Below are 17,182 nucleotides of genomic sequence, written 5' to 3'. Positions count from 1 at the left end.
GAGAAATCTGAGTTCATCCCTTGTGGTTGGAGGGTTCCCAAGCGGAAGATGAGGCGCTCTTCCTCCAACCGTCGTGTTGCTATGGTCTGGCGATGGAGGAGTCCAAGAACCTGCATGTCCTTGGTGGAGTGGGAGGGGGAGTTGAAGTGTTGGGCTACGGGGTGGTTGGGTTGGTTGGTCTGGGTGTCCCAGAGGTGTTCTCTGAAACGTTCCGCAAGTAGGCGGCCTGTCTCCCCAATATAGAGGAGGCCACATCGGGTGCAGCGGATGCAATAGATGATGTGTGTGGATCTATTGCCAAGTGATGGCAAATGTGGCTAGATTAATTTAGGATATCTGGTCAGCTCGGACAAGTTGGGCCAAAGGGTCTTCTTCCGTGCTGTATGAGTCTAATTATCTTTGGTGAAAGCAGAAGTGTGGTTGTGAAGTCTGGACTTTCAGAGCAGCTTTCAAAGATGTTTTGCCCTGACTGGGAACAGAAGAGTTTGACTGAAGTGTGTCGGTGTTAATGCCTTGATGTCTCAATTTGCTTCCACCTTCCTGGGGACCTTAACCATTTTGTTCCACAAATAGCTGCATTGCAGGTTACCCCATGAATTGGCACACTTATGTTTGCTTCTCAGAATCAGACCTGCTCACTGTCAACTGTATCCCAGTGTTGTGGGGTTATCCAAAATGCAGAGAGGTGTCAGTCTTGACGTTTCTGCTTTTCTGCCCCTTTAAGATCCTGAATCAGCACCTTCAGGGAATTAGAGTGGAGTGAGAACAGAGGGGGAGAGAAAGTGGGAAGGTGCTTTCAATTTTGTGGAATAACAAAGGAAAAGAATATTCCGCAGAATGTAGAATTCCTTGTTAAGAATTTCTACCCTGCCTACAATGATGCCTTTTGTAATCTCTTTTTACAGAGTATTTGAAGATCTGAAGACAGAAGTTTCAAAATCAACGGATGAAGGGCTTATGCCCGAAACGTTGACTCTCCTGCTCCTCAGATGCTGCCTGACCTGCTGTGCTTTTCCAGCGCCACACTTTCTGACTCTGACTCTCCAGTGTCTGCAGTCCTCACTTTGACGTCAATGTCTGACAGTCACTCAATCCATTGGGACCGCAACGGTTTTTGACTGTGATTTCTGTGAGAAGGAGCAAAGCTTTTTGGTTCCTGTTTGAGTACGTTTTCAGCATCAGTGGGACTGGATGAGAGACCCCACTGTTGCAGCGCACTGAGTGTGGAGCATGAAACAGTTATACGGCCTGGGAAGGGGAATTCACGTTGGGGATAGGCTCTGCACACGTTTGTGTGTGGCTGAAGCTCTGGCCATGGAGAAACCAGAAGAATCCCGCTCCGTGGAGAAACCGTGGAAGTGTGGCAACTGCAAAAGAGGCTTCCGTTTCCCGTCTGCCCTGGATACTCATCGGCACAGCCACACTGGGGAGAGGCGATTCCCCTGCCCTGTCTGTGGGAAGGGCTTCAGCGATTCCACCAACCTCCACACCCACCAGCGGGTCCACATGGGGGAAAGGCCCTACAGCTGCCACGAGTGTGGGAAGGCCTTTTCCCAGGCCTCCAACCTCCAGACCCACCGGCGAGTCCACACAGGGGAGAGGCCCTACAGCTGCCCCGAGTGCGGGCAGGCCTTCAGCAATTCCTCCCACCTGCTGACCCACCAGCGGGTCCACACCGGGGAGAGGCCCTTCAGCTGCCTCGAGTGCGGGAAGGACTTCAGGAATTCCTCCCACTTGCTTACCCACCAGCGGGTCCACACGGGGGAGAGGCCCTTCGGCTGCCCTGAATGTGGGAAGGCCTTCAGCAATTCCTCCCACCTGCGGAGCCACCAGTGGGTCCACACGGGGGACAGGCCCTTCAGCTGCCCCGAGTGCGGGAAGGCCTTCAGCAATTCCTCCCACCTACTGAGGCACCAGCGGGTCCACACGGGGGAGAGGCCCTTCAGCTGCCCCGAGTGTGGGAAGGCCTTCAGTAATTCCTCCACCCTGCTGACCCACCTGCGGGTCCACACGGGGGAGAGGCCCTTCAGCTGCCCTGAGTGTGGGAAGGCCTTCACCAATTCTTCTAACCTGCTAAGCCACCAGCAGGTCCACACGGGGAAGAGGCTGTTCCCTTGCACAGAGTGTGGGAAGGCCTTCAGGTATTCTTCTCACTTGCTGACCCACTGGCGGATCCACACCGGGGAGAGGCCCTTCAGCTGCCCCGAGTGCGGGAAGGCCTTCAGGCATTCCACTAACCTGCTGACCCACCGGCGGGTCCACACGGGGGAGAGGCCGTTCCCGTGCAACGAGTGCGGGAAGGCCTTCAGCAATTCCTCCAACCTGCTGAGGCACCAGCGGGTCCACACGGGGGAGAGGCCCTTCAGCTGCCCCGAGTGCGGGAAGGCCTTCACCCGCTCCTCCTACCTGCGGAGCCACCAGCGAGTTCATGTACCATCGCAGGGCGATTGAAGGAATGACAGCCGAGTACCATTTATTCACTGGACTATCAACCCGGTTCCGGGGACTCCCGGGTTCGATTCCCACCGCAGCAGATGGGGGAATTGGAATTTGGTCAGAAATCTGGAGTTCAGAATCTAACGGTGAAACCATTGTCGGTGGGGTGGGGATGGAAGAAAACCCCCACCCTGATTCACTCCGTTCTTTTTTAGGGAAAGAAACTATCGTTGTGGGAGAGGATTCACTCAATCGTCCCAGCTGCATCCTTTACCCGGTCTGGCCTACACGTGACTCCAGACCCACAGCAGTATGATTGACTCTACACTGCCCATCCAACTTACTTGGAAACAGGGATACGGGTTGAAAATGCTGAGTGAGGCAGTACTTTCTCCGGGTTAAGGCTGTACCAAGGATCCAATTACAAAGGGTCAACTGGGTAATGACCAATAATGAAGAAAGTGAGGGGTTGGAGGGGGTGTGTGCACTTTGACTGTGAGCTATTTTTAAAATATTGCTACTTTTTCTACGCCTTCCTGCTGGGAGATTCTGAAGCTGTAACAAAGTTGGGTCGCAATAAAGATTACCTGTACTTCACGCCGAGCTCAGACTCTCATTGAGAGCTTTGAATTGCATTTTGTTCTGAAACTGCTCATTTCTTACAGGTGAAAGTGAGAACTGCTGATACTGGAGATCAGAGTCGAGATTAAAATGGTGCTGGCAACGCACAGAAGGTCAGGCAGCATCCGAGGAGCAGGAAAATCGACATTTTTTGGGCAATATTAATTTTCCTGCTCATCAGATGCTGCCTGACCTCCTGTGCTGATTTCTGACAGTCTCCTGTACTATGTTTCCAATGTTGTGTATCGGTTGCAGCAGTGAATGAGTGGCCAGTATTGTTAGAAATTGTGAATTTTTCAGGAGTGCAGGTACTACATCATCCCATTGTCATTGTCCAGTTTCCTGGCAGCACTGGGAGGTGTGGGCTGTGTCCATTGGAAACGATGTGGAGGTGCCAGTGTTGGACTGGGGTGGAGAAAGTTACAAATCACACAACACCAGGTTATCTTCCTTCTGGTTTATTTGGAAGCACTGGCTTTTGGAGTGCTGCTCCTTCATCAGGTAGCTGTGGAGCAAGGTCATAAGACGCAGAATTTATAGCAAAAGATCACAGTGTCATGCAACAGATAGGACATATTAAACAAATCTAGATTGCAGATTAATCTTTCATCTTTTAGTATGGGTTGCAGGTTTCAGTTCATTAATATGTAAATCCCAGAACTACTTTTAATTCACCTTCTCGAGATGATGTAAGGTTTTATCAAAATAGGTGACGTTGCAGCTCAGATACTGCACAAAAGTGTCTGTATCCCAATCTTGAATCAGACTGGTTCTCCGAACCAAAGTAGGAATTCATAAAATATTACATGGATTGACTGTCTGCAGTTTGTATGATTTTAAGCAAAATTGATTATATCTGCAAATATAATTCTGCAAATGGAAGTTCACTCCATTGAGTTATGTGTGACTGTATCTGCAGGAGTGTATGTGCGTGCGTATGCGAGTTTGTGCATATATGCAAATGAAATGTGTGTGAGATGGAACATAAGCCTGTGAGATGGTGAGAGTGTTAGGGTGTGTGTGTGTCTGAGAGAGCGAGAGATAAAGGAAAGGGGTTGCATTTTGCTAAAACAGGGAAGGGCAGGACTTGTACCATTAATGGTAGGGCCCTGCATCGTCACGTAGAACAGATTCATGGGGGCGGGCGGTGGCGTGGAGGGGTTCTGGGACATAAAGTTAAAAATCTCTCAACACCAGGTCATTGTCCAACTGGTTTATTTGGAAACACAAGCTTTTGGAGCACTGCTCCTTCATGGGATGTTTGTGGAACAGGATCATAAGACACAACCACCTGATGAAGGAGCAGTACTCCAAAAGCTAATGCTTGCAAATGAGCCTGTTGGAGTATCAGCTGGTGTGGTGTGAATTTTAACTTCATCCACCCCAGTCCAACACCGGCATCTCCAAGTCGGGGACATAGTTCTTTGGAAGTTGCATCATTGGGAGACAGGGTGGTGAAAGAGGCGTTTAGCACACTCTCCTTCATTGTTCACACCGTTCAGTGCAGGAGTTGGGACATCACGTTGAGGTTGGACAGGATATTGGTGAGACCATGTGTAGAGTACTGAGTACACTTCTGGTCGCCCTATCGACAACCACAAGTTGTCGGGTGACCTTATTTCGATTTATAAAGTCATGGGGCGTGTAGGAAAGGTAAATATCACAGGGGGGAAAAATGATGCATCTCCCCTTTTTTCCTTCTCTTGACATTCAGACACTTCAATCCTGTCAGTAACAGCCTCATCGCCAGAGAGCAGACTGCGCATGCTCCTCATTGCACACAAGGCACACGCCTCGCGACTTTCTTTTGGTGGACCAATCGGAAGCCTTGGAGGACCGGAAGGTGACTGGTCCTCCTGCCAATCAGAGCCTTCCTATTGTTTGAATGCGGAAGTTGGAACACGAGCTTCGGGAGCTGCTGCTGCTCTGTCTCTGAATGAAGATTGAGTTTGCTCCAGGTTGCAACCTCCTTACTCTGTCAACCATCTGTGAGTAGGGCACTCTCTTCCCAACTCCTTTTCCTTCTCCCCCTCCCCCCTATTCTTGGATTCAATCTTTGACTTCCATTTCCTTTCGGTTGCTGCAAGTGAATGCACGGCGTGGACCGATTCGGGAAAAGGTTTTCATAAACAGAGAGCGGGTCATGTATGGGATGAATGTCCAGAGGTCGTGGTGGATGCACTACCCCCAACTACCCCCTCTCTTCTGAAGAGCAACCCTCCCCAGACCCACTCCCCAACATTTACCCCTTCACCTGACCCTACACGCAATTTAGCATGGCCAATTCACCGAACATCTTTGTGACTGTGGGAGGAAACCAGAGCACCCGGAGGAAACCCACACAGACAGTTGCCCGAGGCAGGAATTGAACCCGGGTCTCTGGTGCTGTGACGCAGCAGTGCTACTCACTGTGCCACCTAGGACAAGTGAGGACGAACTGCTTTTCCTAGAGAATAGTCAATCTATGGAATTCTCTGCCCGAGGAAGCAGTAGAGGCATCTTCATTAAGTATATTCAAGACACAATTGGATGGGTTTTCATGGTCAGGGTGTTAAGGGTAGTTGGGATCATGCAGGGAGAAAGAGCTGAGCCAATGGATATATCAGCCACAATCAGCTCGGATTTCAGTTTCCCACAGAATAAGATATTGGTCTGTTCTCTGCTCTGCTGGATTTCTGCTGAAGCCTTGACTCCCCCACCCCCCACACCTTCTGGAACAATAAAACATTCAGTTATTCAAGACTCAAGCCACAATCTCTCAGCCTGTCAACCATCCAGACACAGAGTGTAGTCCGAGCCAGGAATCAAACAAGAAAAACAGAACAAAATTAGAAATAAATAAATGCTCGTGCTTAATGTTTGTTCATGAGGAAGTAAACCAGAAATAGGGCTCTCCCACGATTCTTATAGTGCCCCTCTTGAGGCACTCTCTCACCCTAACATCTAACTATTCATACCCAGCTATGATTTACAACAATATTTACACCAGCAGAATTAAAGCATCTGTTATCAAGTAGACATCGGGATATACAGCACGAAATAGACTTTTCTCTGTCTCATTCACACACATATACATCCATGGGGGTGAATTTGTATTTGCAGAATTATATTTGCAGAGACATTCTATTTTTCTCAAAAATGCACAATATGCAGGCTGATCCATGTAATATTTTGTAAATTCCACTTTGGAAATAGAACCAGTCTGACTCAAGATTGTGTTACAGACAGACTCTGACCTCACACCTTTAATGCATTGTCAGAGCTGAGCTGTCACATTTTGTTATAAAACCTTGAGTTATCTCAAGAAGATGTCTTTCAGAAAATTCTGGGATTTACAAATGAATGATACGAGCAGCCCATACTAAAAGATGAAAGACTTAACAATCCAGGGTTTTTCAATATATCATTTCAGTGCACAGTAATGTTTTTCCATCCATTCTGTGCCTTATGATTTTATTCTCCACAATCACCTGATGAAGGAGCCACGCTCTGAGTGTTAGTCATAGAGATGTACAGCATGGAAACAAACCCTTCGGTCCAACCAGTCCATGCTGACCAGATATCCCAACCCAATCTACTCCCACCTGCCAGCACCCGGCCCATATCCCTCCAAACCCTTCCTATTCATATACCCATCCAAATGCCTCTTAACCATTGCAATTGTACCCACCTCCACCACTTCCTCTGGCAGTTCATTCCATACTTGCATAACCCTCTGCATGAAAAGTTGTCCCTTAGGCTCCTTTTAAATCTTTCCCTTCTCACCTGAAACCTATGCCTTCTAGTTTTTGACTCCCCCACCCTGGGGGGAAAAGACCTAGGCTATTTGCCCTATCTATGTCCCTCATGATTATATAAACCTCTCTAAGGTCACCCCTCAGGCTCTGATGCTCCAGGGTAAAATAAATGCCCCAGCCCCCCTCTCAGTCTGTTCCAAAGTCAGCTCACTGGGACACATACACTCATTCTGTGTAACCAGTTAAAGCTCAGTTCACTGGTACGTTCCTCTCTGAATGCTCCTCTGCTCACACTGATGTCCAGTACCTTTTGAAGCAGGTCAAATGGATTTCTCTTTCCAGATTCAACTCCCCCAACGATATTCAGTGACCCTGTCAGATCTTGTTATGGAATTTCTTCCAAGATTTCTGTCTGCAGATCCTCCCCTTCTGATACCCTGTTAACAAAGTTGAAACAAGTCATCACTTTCCGTACCGAATAGAAATTCTGATTATAATGTATGTGTCGGTGTGTTTAAAGTACTAACCCAGTAACAAACAAACGGTATTATTGATTTAAAATACACAGGAGACGTGAGGAGGGAGGTGTCAGGACCTGACACACTCTGAACCCTAACAGGGTGTTCCAAAATGTTTCAAAATGAAGGGGATGGCCATAGAGCTGTACAGTACAGAAACAGTCCATCTCATCCCTGCTGACTAGATATCCAAAATTAATCTATCCTATTTACCAGCACTTGGCCCATATTCCTCTAAACCCTCCCTATTCACATACCCATCCAGCTGCCTTTTAAAAATTGTGTTTGTGCCAGCCTCCACCACTTCCTCTAGCAGCTCGTTGCACACACGCACCACCCTCTGTGTGAAAAAGTACAGAAATATTCCTTCCTCATCCCCCGTTTTACCTGTACTGATACCTTCAGGGATCTCTGAACTTGGACAGTAAGGTCCCTTTGTTCCTGAGCACTCTGTAGGGATCTATTATTTATTGCTTACTTCCTTCCCTATTAAGATGAGATGTTGTCCCTCCAATTTGCGGTTTGATTCGTTGTGGCAATAGAGGAGGCCAAAGATGGTCATGTCAGAAAGGGGTTGGGAAGGGGAATTGGAATGGGTGGTGACTGGGAACTCTGGTCGGCTCTGTGGATGTGGATATGATGTTCAGTGAACCATTTCCTAGGTTTGTGCTCACTCTCCCTGATATAGAGAAGACCACAACTGGCAAACACATGGCAAATGCAGTACCACAATATGAAGTTATAGCCTTTGTTTTGGGAAAAAAAGTAGAAAGGAAGTGCATTGTTTAAATGGTGATGTAATTGGATGTGGAGAAAGTGAGAACTGCAGATGCTGGAGATCAGGGTCAAAAAGTGTGCTACTGGAAGAGCACAGTCGGTTAGGCAGCATCCGAGGAGCAGGACAGTTGACTTTTTGGGCATGAGCCCTTCACCAGGAATGATGTGTGGATAGACAAAGGAGCCTCAGCGTCCTTCTACATCAGTCACTGTCATTTGTCAGACAGGTGCAGCAAACAATCAGCAAGGCAAGTGGTATATTAGCAAGAGGAATTGAGTTCAGAAGTGGGGATGTCTTCCTCCAGTTAGGGGGGCATTGAATATATTCAAGGCTGAGTTCATCTGATTTTTGAACAACAAAGAAGTGGATGTTTGTGGGGGAAGGCAAGAACATGGTTTCAAGACCAGTACAGAACAGTTCCAGAGTCATACAGCACAGAAACAGACCCTTAAGTCCAACTAGTCAGAGAGGTATACAGCATGGAAAGAGACCCTTCGGTCCAACTCGTCCATGCCGACCAGATATCCCAACCCAATCTAGTCCCATCTGCCAGCATCTGGCCCATATCCCTCCAAACCCTTCCCATTCATATACCCGTCCAGATGGCTTTTAAATCTTGCAATTGTACCAGCCTCCACCACTTCCTCCTGCAGCTCATTCCATACATGTCCTACCCTCTGTGTGAAAAGGTTGCCCCTCAGATCTCTTTTGTTTCTTTCTCACCCTAAACCTATGCCCTCTTGTTCTGAGATGTCCGTCTTGACGTTTTTGCTTTTTCTGCCCTTGTAAGATCCTGAATCAGCACTTCCAGGAGAATTAGTTAGAGCAGAGTGAGAACAGAGTGGGATGGTGCTTTCAATTTTGTGGAATAACAAAAGAAAAGAAAATTCTACAAAGTAGAATTGCTTGTTTAGAGTTTCTACCCTGGGACTGACAGTGGTGACTTTTGTAATCTATTTTTACAGCGTATTTGAAGATCTGATGGCGGAAGTTTCTCAATCAACAGATGAGAAGCATTGACCCTCCTGCTCCTCAGATGCTGTCTGACATCCCATGCTTTTCCAGTGCCACATTTTTCGACTGACTCTCCAGCATTTGCGGTCCTCACTTCAACATCAATGTCTGACAGTCACTCAGTCCACCAGGACCGCAACGATTTTCGACTGTGATTTGTGTGAGAGGGATCAAAGCTTTTTGGTTCCTGACTGAGTATGTTTTCACCGTCAGTCTGACCCACTGAGTGTGGAGCCTGAAACAGTTGGACGGCCTGGGAAGAGGAATTCACGGCAGGGAGGGGCTGGAAAAGGGTTTATGTGCAGCTGAAGCTTCGGCCATGGAGAAACCTGAGGAATCCCGCCCCATGGAGAAACAGTGGAAGTGTGGCGACTGTGGGAAAGGCTTTCATTTCCCGTCTGCCCTGGAGACCCATCGGCGCAGTCACACCGGGGAGAGGCCATTCCCCTGCCCTGTCTGTGGGAAGGCCTTCAGACATTCCTCCCACCTGCTGGCCCACCAGCGGGACCACACGGGGGAAAGGCCCTTCAGCTGTCCCAATTGTGGGAAGGCCTTCATGTTTTTCTCTGCCCTGTTGGCCCACCGGCGAATCCACACGGGGGAGAGGCCGTTCAGCTGCTCTGAGTGTGGGAAGGCCTTCAACTATTCCTCCGACCTTCTGAGGCACCGACGGGTTCACTCAGGGGAGAGGCCCTTCAGCTGCCCCGAGTGCGGGAAGGCCTTCAGCAATTACTCCAACCTCCAGACCCACCAGCGGGTCCACACGGGGGAGAGGCCCTTCAGCTGCCCCGAGTGTGGGAAGGCTCTCTTTCCCTCTCTCCCTTGTTAGGGAAGGGAACCGCCATTGGGGGAAAGGATTCACTCAGTCGTTCCAGCTGCATCCTTTACCCGGTCTGGCCTACACCTGACTCCAGACCCACAGCACTCTGGTTGACTCTACACTGCCCCTTCCTGGCAAATGAGCGGGGAGAAACTTACTTGGAGACAGGATATAGGTTAAAATTGCTGAGTGAGGCAATACTTCCTCCGGATTACGGCTGTACCAAGGATCCAATTACAAAGGGACAACTTGGTGCTGACCAATAGTAAAGACAGTGGGGTGTGTGTGGGCTTTGATCTTGAACTGTTTAAAAAGCTGCAACTTTGTCTATGCCTTTTTGCTGGGGGAATCTGAAGCTGTAACAAAGTCGGGTCACAATCAAGGTTACCTGAACTTACCGCCGGGCTCAGACTCTCATTGAAAGCTTTGAGCTCCGAGAGGTTTTTGTTTTAAAGCTGCTCCTGTCTTTCAGCCTCCTGCAGAGTTTCCAATGTCGTGTATCAGATGGAGCAGTGAATGAGTAGCTTGTATCATTAGAAATTGTACATCTTTCAGGTACTGCGTTGTTTCATCAGCATTGTCAAGTTTACTGGCAGCACCAGGAGGTGGGGGCTGTGTTCAGTCGAAATGATATGGAGGGGTTGGTATTAGACTGGGTTGATAAAGTTTAAAAAAAAATCACAATACCAGGTTATTGTTCAACAGGTTTATTTGGAAGCACTAGCTTTCTGAGTGCTGCTCCTTTATCGGGTAGCTGTGGAGCAGACACAGAACGTATATCAAAAGATCATGCAACTGATAGAATATATTGAACAAGCCTAGATTGCTGTTAAGCCTTTCATCTCTTAGAATGGGTGCAGGTTTTGGTTCATTAATGTGTAACTGCCAGAACATCTTTTAAGTCACATTCTTGAGATGACTTAAGGTTTTATGAAAAAGATAACATCTCAGCTCAGACCATGCATTAAAGGTGTGAGGTCAGAGTCTGTCTGTACCCCAATCTTGAATCAGACTGGTTCTATTTCCAAAGGAGGAATTCATAAAATATTACATGGATTGACTGCCTGGACATTGTGTGCTTTTTGACCAAAATTGAATGTATCTGCAAATATAATTCTGCCAATACAAATTCACCCCAAAGAATTGTGTGCGCGTGCATGTGAGTTTGTGCGTGAGAGTGTGTACATGCTTGGTAAAGTGTGAGTGTGATGGTGTATAAGCCTGTGAGAGTATTGAGGGGAGGAGGAACGTGTGTGTGTGTGTGTGATGGAGCATATGTGTGAGAGGTATTAATACAAGCAAGGGGTTGCATTTTGCTAAAACAAGGAAGGGCAGCACTTGTCCAGATAATGATAGGGCCCTGGGTCATGTTATAGAACAGACAGACATGGGGTGGGGGGGGGGGGTGGTGTTCAGGTACATGGTTCTTTGGAAGTTGCATCACAGGTAGCCAGGGCAGTTAAGAAGGCATTTAGCAGCATAGCATTCATTGTTCACACCATTGAGTATCGGGGATGGGACATCATGTTGAGGTTGTACAGGGTGTTGGTGAGGCCACTTGCAGAGGACTGAGTACAGTTCTGGTGGCCCTGTAATAGGAAGAATACTATCAGAGAGGGTTTAATAAAGATTTACCAGGATGTTGTAAGGACTGGAGGGTTTGAGTTATAAGGAGAGAGGCTGGGACTTTATTCACTGGAGCACAAGAATGTAGTTTAAATGCAGAGCTTTTCTAAGAAAAATGTCAGTCTGACTCAACATTGGGACACAGACAGAATTCACACCGATTGTCTCTACTTATAAATAGAGCAACGTCTCTTTGAAATGTAGATTCATTTAGATATAACTGTGTGATTTTACATATGAAGATATCCCTTTGAATGTGCTCACATCCCTTTGAAATATAATCTTGTCCATTTAAACCTCTTTATTTGCAGATTCGTGCACTTTGTGTCTTACATTTGCACACACACACACACCATGGGTGCTGGGGGAAAAATAAGCACTACCGTAGTGAGGGGGGGGTTAAGAAAAAAAATAATAAGCAATGGATTCCAGCATAAAAAAATGCAGATATGACGCCGTTCCGTTAGATGTCGGAATATCTGTTTAAATTGAGCCGTGAGCTTTCCCAATGTAGACAGGGCTCCTCGAAACGGGGCAGTGTCCCCGCCCCCCGCAGCTGCAGAGTGAGACAGGAGAGTTTGTTTTTGTGAATGAACAGTTGGAGCGCGAGGTGGCTGTGACTTGGTGACGGGGAGGCCCCCTGGGCCCCGCCCATCCCCCCACCCCGGCCCCGCCCATCCCTCCCCCGGACCCGCCCATCCCTCCCCCGGGCCCCGCCCATCCCTCCCCCGGGCCCCGCCCATCCCACCCCCGGCCCCGCCCATCCCCCCCGCCCCGGGGTCAGACACCCGTCACTGGGCACCGCCGCCTTCCTGGGGCAGCTGCTGGGTCACGGGCCACAACCGGAAGCGGCAGAGACAGGCCACTATAAATGCCGGAGGAAACATCACAGAAGCGCTTCACAGGAGGCTCCCAAGCACTGCTGGTGCAGGCTTAAAAGACCAAATGGCCGACTCCTGTTCCCAATTCTGACAGGCTCCCAGGTCATTTCCTCTGCTCTGAAGCTCTTCAACCATGTTGTGCTACATTGGGGAGACTGGGCGCCTCCTAGCAGAGCGCTTTGGGGAACATCTCCGAGACACCCGCACCAATCAACCAAACCGCCCCGTGGCCCAACATTTCAACTCCCCCTCCCACTCTGCCGAGGACATGGAGGTCCTGGGCCTCCTTCACCGCCGCTCCCTCACCACCAGACGCCTGGAGGAAGAACGTCTCATCTTCCGCCTCGGAACACTTCAACCCCAGGGCATCAATGTGGACTTCAACAGCTTCCTCATTTCCCCTTCCCCCACCTCATCCTAGTTTCAAACTTCCAGCTCAGTAACTGTCTCCTTGACTTGTCCGGACTTGTCCGACCTGCCTATCTCCTTTTCCACCTCTCCACTCCACCCTCTCCTCCTTGACCGATCACCTTCATCTCCTCCCCCACTCACCCATGGCGGGGGAGGGGGATGGGTATGGGTGGGATACTGTTCAGAGGGCCAGAGTGGAATGGATGGGCTGAATGGCCCGCTTCCACCTTGTCGGAATTCGATGACCCTCCCCACAAAGGAGCATTTTATCTGCATCTATCCTGTCAAGCCCCTTTCAGAAATCTACTGGTTTCAATAGAGGTATACAGCACAGAAACAGACACTTCGGTCCAATTTGTCCATGTTGACCAGGATTCCAATCTAAACCAGTCCCACTTGCCTGCATTTGGCCCATATCCCTCTAAACCTTTCTACTCATGTATCCATCCGAATGCTGTTTCAATGTTGTCACTACCTGCATCTACCACATCCTCAGCAAGTTCATTCCACATGCAATTCACCCTCTTTCAAAATATTGCCCCGCCGGTTTCTTTTAAATCTCTCTCCTTATATTTAAATAAAAATGCCCCCCCCCTCCCCTAGTTTTGAGTTCCCCAGCGCTGGATTGTTCTATGTTCTAAACTTAGTGCAGGAGGCTGAAAGAAATGAGCAGCTTTAAAACAAAAACCTCTCGGAGCTGAAAGCTTTCAATGAGAGTCTGAGCCCGGTGTTAAGTTCAGGTAACCTTTATTGCAAACCAACTTTGTTCCAGCTTCAGATCCCCGGAGCAAAAAGGCAGAGAAAAAGCAGTTGCTTTTTGAACCCCACACCTCCCCTCCTCCTCACCCCCCCCCCCACACACCACACCTCCCCTCCCCCTCACCCCCCCCACCCTGTCTTTACTATTGGGTAAAAACAATGACTGCAGATGCTGGAAACCAGATTCTGGATTAGTGGTGTTGGAAGAGCACAGCAGTTCAGGCAGCATCCAAGTAGCTTCGAAATCGACGTTTCGGGCAAAAGCCCTTCATCAGGAATAAAGGCAGAGAGCCTGAAGCGTGGAGAGACTAGTGAGAGGAGGGTGGGGGAGTGGAGAAAGTAGCATAGAGTACAATAGGCGAGTGGGGGAGGGGATGAAGGTGATAGGTCAAGGCGGAGGGTGGAGTGGATAGGTGGAAAAGAAAATAGAAAGGACAAGTCAGGGGGACAGTGCTGAGCTGGAAGGTTGAAACGAGGGTGAGGTGGGGGAAGAGGAAATGAGGAAACTGTTGAAGTCCACATTGATGTCCTGGGTTGAATGGTTCAGAGGCAGAAGATGAGGCGTTCTTCCTCCAGGCGTCTGGTGGTGAGGGAGCAGCGGTTGAAATGTTGGGCCATAGGACGGTGTGGTTGATTGGTGCAGGTGTCCTGGAGATGTTCCCTAAAGCACTCTGGTTGGATGCCTCCAGTCTCCCCAATGTAGAGGAGACCACATCGGGAGCAACGGATACAATAAAATGATATTGGTGGATGTGCAGGTAAAACTTTGATGGATGTGGAAGGCTCCTTTGGGGCCTTGGACGGAGGTGAGGGAAGAGGTGTGGGCGCAGGTTTTGCAATTCCTGCGGTGGCAGGGGAAGGTGCCAGGATGGGAGGGTGAGTTGTGGGGGGGCGTGGACCTAACCAAGTAGATACGGAAGGCGGAAAAGGGGTGGGAGGGAAATATATCCCTGGTGGTGGGGTCTTTTTGGAGGTGGCGGAAATGTCGGCAGACGATTTGGTTTATGCGAAGGTTGGTAGGGTGGAAGGTGAGCACCAGGGGCGTTCTGTCCTTGTTACGGTTGGAGGGGTGGGGTCTGAGGGCAGGAGTGCAGGATGTGGACGAGATGCGTTGGAGGGCACCTTTAACCACGTGGGAAGGGAAATTGTGGTCTCTAAAGGAGGGGGGCATCTGGTGTGTTCTCTGGTGGAACTGGTCCTCCTGGGAGCAGATCCAGCGGAGGCGGAGGAATTGGGAATACGGGATGGCATTTTTGCAAGAGGTAGTGTGGGAAGAGGTGTAATCCAGGTAGCTGTGGGAGTCGGTGGGTTTGTAGAAAATGTCGGTGTCAAGTCGGTCATCATTAATGGAGATGGAGAGGTCGAGGAAGGGGAGGGAGGTGTCAGAGATGTCCAGTTAATTTTAAGGTCATGGTGGAATGTGTTGGTGAAGTTGATGAATTGCTCAACCTCTTCGCGGGAGCACGAGGTGGTGCCAATGCAGTCATCAATGTAGCGGAAGAAGAGGTGGGGAGTGGTGCCGGTGTAATTACAGAAGATCAACTGTTCTACGTAGCCAACAAAGAGACAAACATAGCTGGGGCCCATACGTGTGCCCATGGGCTACCCCTTTGGTCTGGAGGAAGTGGGAGGATTCGAAGGAGAAATTGTTAAGGGTGAGGACCAGTTCAGCCAAATGAATGAGTGTGTCGGTGGAAGGGTACTGTTGGGGACGTCTGGAGAGGAAAAAATGGAGGGCTTGGAGGCCCTGGATATTGCGGATGGAGGTGTAGAGGGATTGGATATCCATGGTGAAGATAAGGCGTTGGGGGCCGGGGAAACGGAAGTCTTGGAGGAGGTGGAGGGCGTGGGTGGTGTCTCGAACAGATGTGGGGAGTTCCTGGACTCCGGGGATAGGACAGTGTATAGGTAGGTAGAGATGAGTTCAGTGGGGCAGGAGCATGCTGAGACAATGGGTCGGCCAGGGTGGCCAGGCTTGTGGATCTTGGGAAGGAGGTTGAACCAGGCAGTGCGGGGTTCCCGGACTATGAGGTTGGAAGCTGTGGTTGGGAGATCTCCTGAGGTGATGAGGTTCTGTATGGTCTGGGAGGTGATGGGGGTTGGGTCATGGTCGAGGGGGCAGTAGGAAAAGGTGTCTTCGAGTTTGGCTTCAGCGGCGTAGAGGTCAGTGCGCCAGACAACCACTGCGCCCCCTTTATCCGCTGGCTTGATGGTGAGGTCGGGATTGGAGGGCTGCGCGTTGCGAGGGTGAGAGGTTGGAGTGGGGGAGGGGGGGTAGACAGGTTGAGGCGGTTAATGTCCCGGCGGCAGTTGGAAATGAAGAGGTCGAGGGCAGGTAATAGGCCAGCGCGGGGTGTCCAGGTGGATGCAGTGTGTTGGAGGTGGGCGAAGGGGTCCTCGGAAGGTGGGCGGGAGTCCAGATTGTGAAAGTAAGCTCGGAGGCGGAGGAAGTGTTCGACATCACGGCGTGTATTAAATTCATTGATGCGTGGACGGAGGGGGATGAAGATGAGTCCTTTGCTGAGGACTAATCGTTCGTCCTCAGTGAGGGGGAGGTCTGGGGGGATGGTGAAAACGCAGCATGGCTGGGAGCTGGGATCTGGTGTGGGTGTGGAGCTGGGAGTGGGGGCGGAGCCGGTAACTGGAGTGGGTGTGATGGTGGGGGGGAATGGGGGGTGGAGTCATGAGCTGGGGTGGTGTTCCCCTCAGGGTTCTGTAGGCCAGGAATGGTGACGGTGGGATCTGTGGGGGGCATGTCAGCAGAATGCAGGTGAGTGGCGTTGGTGGGGGCGGAAGTGGGGGTGACCACAGCAGTAGAGGTGGCGGAAGTCACTGAGCGTGTGACATCAGCGATGATGTGAGGGGCAGAAATGATGTCACATGTGATGCATGAGGAATTGTGAGGGGCGGAAGTGGCTGTGGGAGTAGCCATGATGGGGGCGGAAGTGACATCAATCAGCGTGGGGGCGGCAGCTGCACCAGCCGCATGGCTAATGGCGTCCGAGCAATTTCAGAGGCCGGGGGAATCTTCTGGAATGTTTGAGGAGCGCTGGTTATGGAGGTGGGTGGATAAAAGTTTGTTGTACTTACAGTTTTTGATGTTTAAGATGGAGTTGAAATACTGTTTGTTGAGAGTATGAATTCTCCTGAGGATGTAGTACAGAGGGGGTCCTTTGTAATTCTGAGAGAGTGTGGCCCTCAGCTGAGGCAGGGCTGACTGTAGAAAGGTTAGGTGACGGCGCATTGCTGCAAGCGTGGAGCGGAGGATCCTGAAGGAGAACCGTTCCTGGTGTTTTTTGAATCTGTAGTCTGTACTGTTTGTCCTGTTTGGATCTGAACTCTGCTGGTTTAAAGGTGGTCCGGAGTCCGTGTGGGATGAGTTGGTTACGGAGGCAGGCACTGAGGAAGCGAATGGGGCTGTGGTAGCGAGTCTGTTTCAGGACATGGTTGAAGAGCCTCAGGGCAGAGGAAATGACCTAGGAGTTGCAGTGGGAGAGGGACTCCCTGAGATTCTTGTAGACAGAGGAGGAAAACGTCTTCAAGGCAGGCATCCTTGCAAGAGGATCCGCAGTGGGGTTAAA

General features: G+C 49.9%; 1 protein-coding gene across 1 annotated transcript in view; it reads left to right on the top strand.

Annotated features, from left to right (window-relative positions):
- Window positions 1-1,314: 1,314 nt before the first annotated feature.
- The window catches only part of LOC140460006 (uncharacterized), a 65,638-nt gene continuing 49,770 nt past the window's right edge, over window positions 1,315-17,182 (top strand). The window contains exons 1-2 of the mRNA XM_072554411.1: window positions 1,315-2,385; window positions 9,571-9,879. Coding sequence (XP_072410512.1) covers window positions 1,315-2,385; window positions 9,571-9,879 — 1,380 coding nt within the window. The remainder of the gene's footprint in view (window positions 2,386-9,570; window positions 9,880-17,182) is intronic.

This window comes from Chiloscyllium punctatum, chromosome 36 (assembly GCF_047496795.1).
Source record: "Chiloscyllium punctatum isolate Juve2018m chromosome 36, sChiPun1.3, whole genome shotgun sequence".
Classification (NCBI taxonomy): Eukaryota; Metazoa; Chordata; class Chondrichthyes; order Orectolobiformes; family Hemiscylliidae; genus Chiloscyllium; species Chiloscyllium punctatum.
This window is presented reverse-complemented; position numbering and strand designations above follow the sequence as displayed.